At 44.2% G+C, this 5,874-nt stretch overlaps 1 protein-coding gene across 1 annotated transcript in view; it reads right to left on the bottom strand.

Annotated features, from left to right (window-relative positions):
- The window catches only part of BTBD11 (BTB (POZ) domain containing 11), a 196,180-nt gene that overhangs the window by 3,090 nt on the left and 187,216 nt on the right, over nt 1–5,874 (bottom strand). The window contains exons 15-16 of the mRNA XM_009881989.1: nt 5,365–5,433; nt 2,189–2,302 (exon numbers count right to left, since the gene is read on the bottom strand). Of these exons, the coding sequence (XP_009880291.1) occupies nt 2,189–2,302; nt 5,365–5,433 (183 nt within the window). The remainder of the gene's footprint in view (nt 1–2,188; nt 2,303–5,364; nt 5,434–5,874) is intronic.

The following is a 5,874-nucleotide window of genomic DNA, read 5'->3' as shown; positions in this document are numbered from 1 at the left end:
CTACACCCCCACCACAAAGAGCCTTCTAAAGCTGTTCTCACTTCTTGTTATGCTTCCACCAAATCATACCTTTCTCTCAATCATGACGACAAAGACTGTGCTCCATGTGTCTCTGGGCCAACCTGCTCACACATCCCCTTCTGGAAAAGCAGGTCTCAGCATCACCTGAGTTCCTGCAGGTGCAGCTGAGCTTGCAAAGTAGCAAGGACAAGAAATTGTACCTGCAACAGGAGCAAGTTACTCAGAACCTAGCTCCTGGCTGATACGGTGGTTCCTGGCTGCCGTGCCTGATCATCTTATTCCCATCCTCACTGCAGTCTAACACGAGCTTCTTCCACATTTCAGAGAGGAACATGGAAAGGTAAATGGTTGGCTGGCGAGCTGCACTCGAACTGTCTGTGAGCTCCCCTGGTTCATTAGGACCATCTGGCCTCTTCCACCACGTACCATTATCTCATATTCACATAACAAACAAATGAAGTGACTGTTTGACGGAAGCACTCTGGACAGAACGATCTGTGCTCAGTTTAATCACCTGCACATCACACAGACCAGGAACAAAAAGATGGAATGTCTTCTCTGCTCTGTAGACAGCATAACAGAGAGGTATCTAAACTAGCTTTAAATGTGCTAGCTGAGGTCCTGGAAACGTTCTGGCTATAGCAGGATGAAGCTCAGCCCTGGTAATTTACTGAAAGCCCCTGCAGAGCTCCAGGGTGATGTGGCTTAACTAATTCCAGAAGTCAAGATTTCATTCACAGCTAGCTTGGCTATCTCTGCAATGCACTACCCACGTCAGTGCAAACGTGACCCTGGCCATAGAAGCCTCTCAAGTACACCGTTTCCACTGACTCCACTGGGAGATGCAGGCACAAAAAACTTGCAGGCTGGGGCCCTTACAGGCAAAGAAGGAGCCAAATTTAGCCACTGGGTTTGTTCAGCCCCCGCATCAGCAGTGTACAAGTTCCTCAGACAGGGCTAAAGCTCCGTGTAAGAACTTTCTTCAGTCAGGATGTAAATAACAATCACATTTCACAAATCAAAGAAAACACGTAATTTTAAAACAAAAGTATTCATTTTACTTTTAGTAACAGGAATACAAATTGAGAAGTTCCCACATGAGCTAGAGGATAAATCAGGTATTTTTCAAAATATTCCTACACTGCTGATTTTTTTTCTTATTACAATAAATGGACTGCAGATACACCTCGTTTCTTATTCATTTAATAGAAGGAACTTTATGCTATTTCTAACTGCGCTGATTGCGCGTTATCTGTACATCAAGACCTAACAATACTACTCTCTGTAGGAAACATCTGATGATAGGAATGGAGGTCAGATCTGCAGGGGTTTGGAGCAATCTGCAGGATTACTCTGTTCAATCAAGCCTCCGTGTCACACTGCACTATTTTATTTTTCGTATAGACCATGTAAGTTAAAGAAAACAATCATCTAAGGAATGCTTTAAAAATATTTCAGTGCAACTATTTGTGTATCCTTTCGATCTTCCAACTGGAAGTCTAACTACTAAGCACACAAGAGGAGGAGAAAAACTGAAACTAATCAATGTGGCAACCACCTCCATCAATGAGCGAAAATAGGTTTTCTAGGTCAAAAAAATGCCACGCTTTTATGCCTAATGACTTAGGCCCCCTCACAAGCTAAGTAAATCATTTGACTCCAATAAGAAGCTGTGAATCTCTCCTCTCCAAGACATAAAATTCTCATTACCATCTTTGCATGGCTCGGAGATGTTGCACTTTGACAACATGGCATTTTTATTTATTGACAAGCTGTCACCAGCACTGAGTATATCACCCCAGTGGGCTTCAGGCAGGAGGAAACAGGGAATTGTAATGGGAAAATGCAGCTTCAAAGGTGAAAGAGGGGTGTCCTGTTCAGTTAGGTGACTCTTGTTGAATAACTCAGCAGTTTGGGTTGCCATGATAAGGGAAAGGTCTGCCACACAGTGGTACACTCAAATTGAGTTTGAAGCACTTAGAGAAGGGGGTGAGTGGTGGCCGCAGATGCTCTAACACTACATGATTTAGGACTGTCACTATACTAGGTACCTATTTGCCACTCAGTCACAGTAAATGACAAATCTTAAATAAGTAACAAACTACCACTACTTATCATAGAACTGACGACAGGCACAAAACATAAAAGCATATGTGGTTATTTTTACCTTGGCATGATTATAAATATCCACGCAGTTTTCTGTATTAATGCTTTTTGCGCAAATGATCTCACAGTGTCGTTGTAAAGCTTCAAGCTGGAAAAATTTAGCAGCAGAGAGAAGCTAAAAAAAAGAAAGCATGGAAAAAAATAGTCACAACTGCTGAGCGGTACAGAATTGGAGCTTGCTTTTTTACTGTTTCATTATATTTTTTCTCCACCCCTGCTTCAGTTTTCATGAAAGTACTGACAAACAACCCTTTTCAGTCCCCTCTAGATCACACTGTGGGAAGCTGTGTATGGAGAGACCACCACAGGCTGCTCAGGTCCACGTGCTTACTTTGGGGTGGGGGGAGAGAGAAAAAGGAAATGGCAGATTGGAGAGTCTTTGGTCACTTTGCAAACATGACTCTGCAAGGAGGGATCTGCAATTACTTTCCAGGAAAAAAATGTTTGGGCTCAACTGTTTCTCAAGCTCTGGCTGAAACAGAGCACATGGGTTGGATATGGGGGTGTCAGCAGAAGCGCCAGGACCAAGAGTATAGAGTAATTCAAACCAGAGAACCATAACCATACTGGGCAGTCTTAAAAATCTGGAGAGGCAATAGATGTCAAATCTGTCACCTTGGCAAGCTCAAGGAAATGGAGTCAGATCTCCGTGTGCTCCTTGCTCTAGCTCATGAGCAGCGGTTGGGTCACGTCTAGGCCACAGGCACTGAAACACTGTCTGGCTCCACGTGACTCCAAGGAGTGGGTACACAGGAGGATACGATGCAAACGTGGGAACCAGCTTGGTGCAAGGCACTGCCTAGTTAACACTCATGTTAGTGCCACATGCCTGTATCGCTGCACTACCACGTATCTCCTGCCATCAGGACCCAAGCTGACCTCCCTCTTTGGTGCTGTATCCACCCCATGGATATGCTACCTGGATTGCCACTGCCCTGGGATCTCTGCATGCCACTGGACACTGTGGGCATGACCTGAAGCCTGTGGGGTGAAAATGGCTTAAATTTTGAGTTCTCTGACTGATTTCAGTAGTGCTAAGATTTCCCGTATCGCCACCTTTCTGTCCTTTCACAGCAGGGAAAAGGAATTTCATTTTCTGTCTTTCCATGGTAGGTCATTGCCTCTCGCTCTCTGCTCTGGCTTAGGAAGCAGGTTGGGATTCTTCATTGCTTGACATCTTGGTCTAAAACAGCCAGGTCTCTTAGGCCAAGCTGTTCATTTATACGGCCCTTACCATCTGGGACTGCATGACAAAAAGCTATCCTGTGAATCCATGAAGGGCTCTCATGCCACCTTGGTAGGAGCATTGGGGAACAAACCCCTGAAACTTCCATGACATTATTCCGACTTCTCCTATGCAGTCTGCTCAAGCTCTGCTTTAATCCCATAAATAAAACCAAGTGCTGGAAATCTGCAGTGCTGATGCGATAGCAGCCAGCTGGCCCCAATTATGAATTGCAACAAAGATTTCTGTGGAGTATTTCTGGTGCTTCTTTTTATCATATTTGTAATAAGGCAAGTTGCTAAATGCAGTTTTGAAAGATAAAGCCAAATCCTATTCCAGCTGCCTCTGTGGCTCAAGCAGTCACGTGCTGGTTTGTAATTACTTTAAACTGTGAGGAACCGTGGCCAGATCTGTTATCAACAGATCAATCAATCAGTCATACATTCTTGAGTCACAGAAGTTTTGAGATGTCACAAAAGTAGAGCAAGCAGCCAGCTGAACTACAGCACAAGCTTTTTAACAGCCTAGGTGATAACATACGCATCTCTATAAAGCCATTGCACTGCCTAGTCTGAGACTCCTTATTTCAGGAAGGGTTAGAAATTCAGGAGCTTCTTTCAAAACTACAAGTGAAATAGAGAATCAGTGACCTTTTCCTATAAAGCTCAGAAAGTCAATGTGGGTGTGCTTAGTTAAAAACCCACCGCCTGCTTTGGAGAGGGATAATTTCAGTCTGGACTAGTTCCATCCTCTGGCTGCTGGCAGGGTTGGTACAGATGTCCCTGTACCATCAGAATTGATTCATCCTGGCCACTTGTACCCCAAAAAAGAGTTGCTACCAGTTTCTGCTTAGCAGTACTTTGGTGGAAGTCAAGCCTCCCATGGATGCCCCAGGCAGTAGTGTCATAGGGACAGACTAACTAACGTAGCCAACAATAAAAACTTGATGGTGGCAGACTATAATTTGTACACTGATGATTACCATCTGTTTAAGTAGCCCCGATTTTAGTATTTACTATCCTGTATTCTATTTGGCTACCATAATTTGGTGATTGTCAACAGGAAAACTCCCTGAATGACTGTCAAGAATTTGCGCAAATATCTCTTAGTTCTATATGGTTGGAGTCATTAGGCTGATCACAGCTGGTAAAGACAGAACACAGTACTGGGAAGAGAATGACTCAACATCCATACAGGTTGTGGATGTGTGGCTATACTGAAGGCTCAGGCAGCTCCAGTTGGTGTGGTTTGGCTTTTACAAACGGGCGCGATGGCACTGGATGTTTGACATGCAGTGAGAAAGGGGCTAAGGAGTCTCTGTATCTCAGGGAGCAGCTTAAGGTTTTATTCAGAAAAAATGACAGTCACATGCTTGAAATTGAACTGAACTGTGACTCCAGTGGGATTTGTCCCATGATTAAAGCCAGGTACAGGCCTGAGAATTCTCCCAAGTGAAGAACCAAATTGGATGCTTTTATGTTGCCGAGATAGGTCTGGACATCTAAGCCTGAGCTAATAAGCTAAAAGTAAGAGTGTGGCAGACAGAAGCTGACCGGTCCAGCTGGAGCAGAGCACTTCACCTATCAGGCTGAGAGAGAGAGAGAGGATGGTCTACTCTGCTGTCCGGAGTTGCTTCCAGTTACACCAGCTTAGCATTTCCTTCAAAGAGCCTCGCAAAGCATCTAACTAGATATTGTTATTTCTGATACTTTTTTGCTTGATGATCTTAATTTTCCTACTCTTTCGTCTCTGACAGTCAAGGTCATACTGGCAAAAGTTACCGTAACGGGTGACCATCAGGGAAGGAGACTGAGTGTCTCTCTCCCACAGGACTGCGGGCAGCCTGGGCACTCTGGGTGAGGCACTGCTGGCTCTTACAATGTGCCCTTGGGTGAAGGGTACACAGATCACTTAGCATTGCTCCCACTGCAATTAAGATAAATGTCTCTTACCTCCATAATTTCATTATTTTTAATCAAGAGTGACTCTGCACCTCCATAATAAAGATACTGCATAACCAGCTGTAATAAGAAAAAAGGGAGTGTTTACAAAAAGCAATTCAAGACACCAGGAAATAGGGGGTCGATGTAAAGACTGCAGGCAATACTCGAGGCTCTCCAACACCACCAAGGATTTGGTAGTGTCGGAGAGCGTCCAACAAGGCCCAAACATCCTGATTTCAAAATACATTTCGTTACTTTCTCTCTTTGCACAGTTCCACGTTTCCTTCTCACAGGCAATCTAATGCCTCAAGCCTCACCAGCCACATTGTCTGGACTTTCTTGTGAGCTCCAAACCATTTGCAGGAAGCTGATTATTTCGTTCTGAATTTTCAATGTATTTCCATATTATTGATTTGGGAAAATATAGCATATATAACGGTCATTCCCTTACTCCTTCCCTGGCAATGGCACCCCCACCTTCACCCAGCTGTATGCAGGTGTGCGTGGATGATGAGAAAG

This window comes from Charadrius vociferus, unplaced genomic scaffold (genome assembly GCF_000708025.1).
Source record: "Charadrius vociferus isolate BGI_N301 unplaced genomic scaffold, ASM70802v2 scaffold883, whole genome shotgun sequence".
Taxonomy (NCBI): Eukaryota; Metazoa; Chordata; class Aves; order Charadriiformes; family Charadriidae; genus Charadrius; species Charadrius vociferus.
The sequence above is the reverse complement of the archived record's forward strand: the minus strand, read 5'-3'. Positions and strand labels throughout refer to the sequence as shown.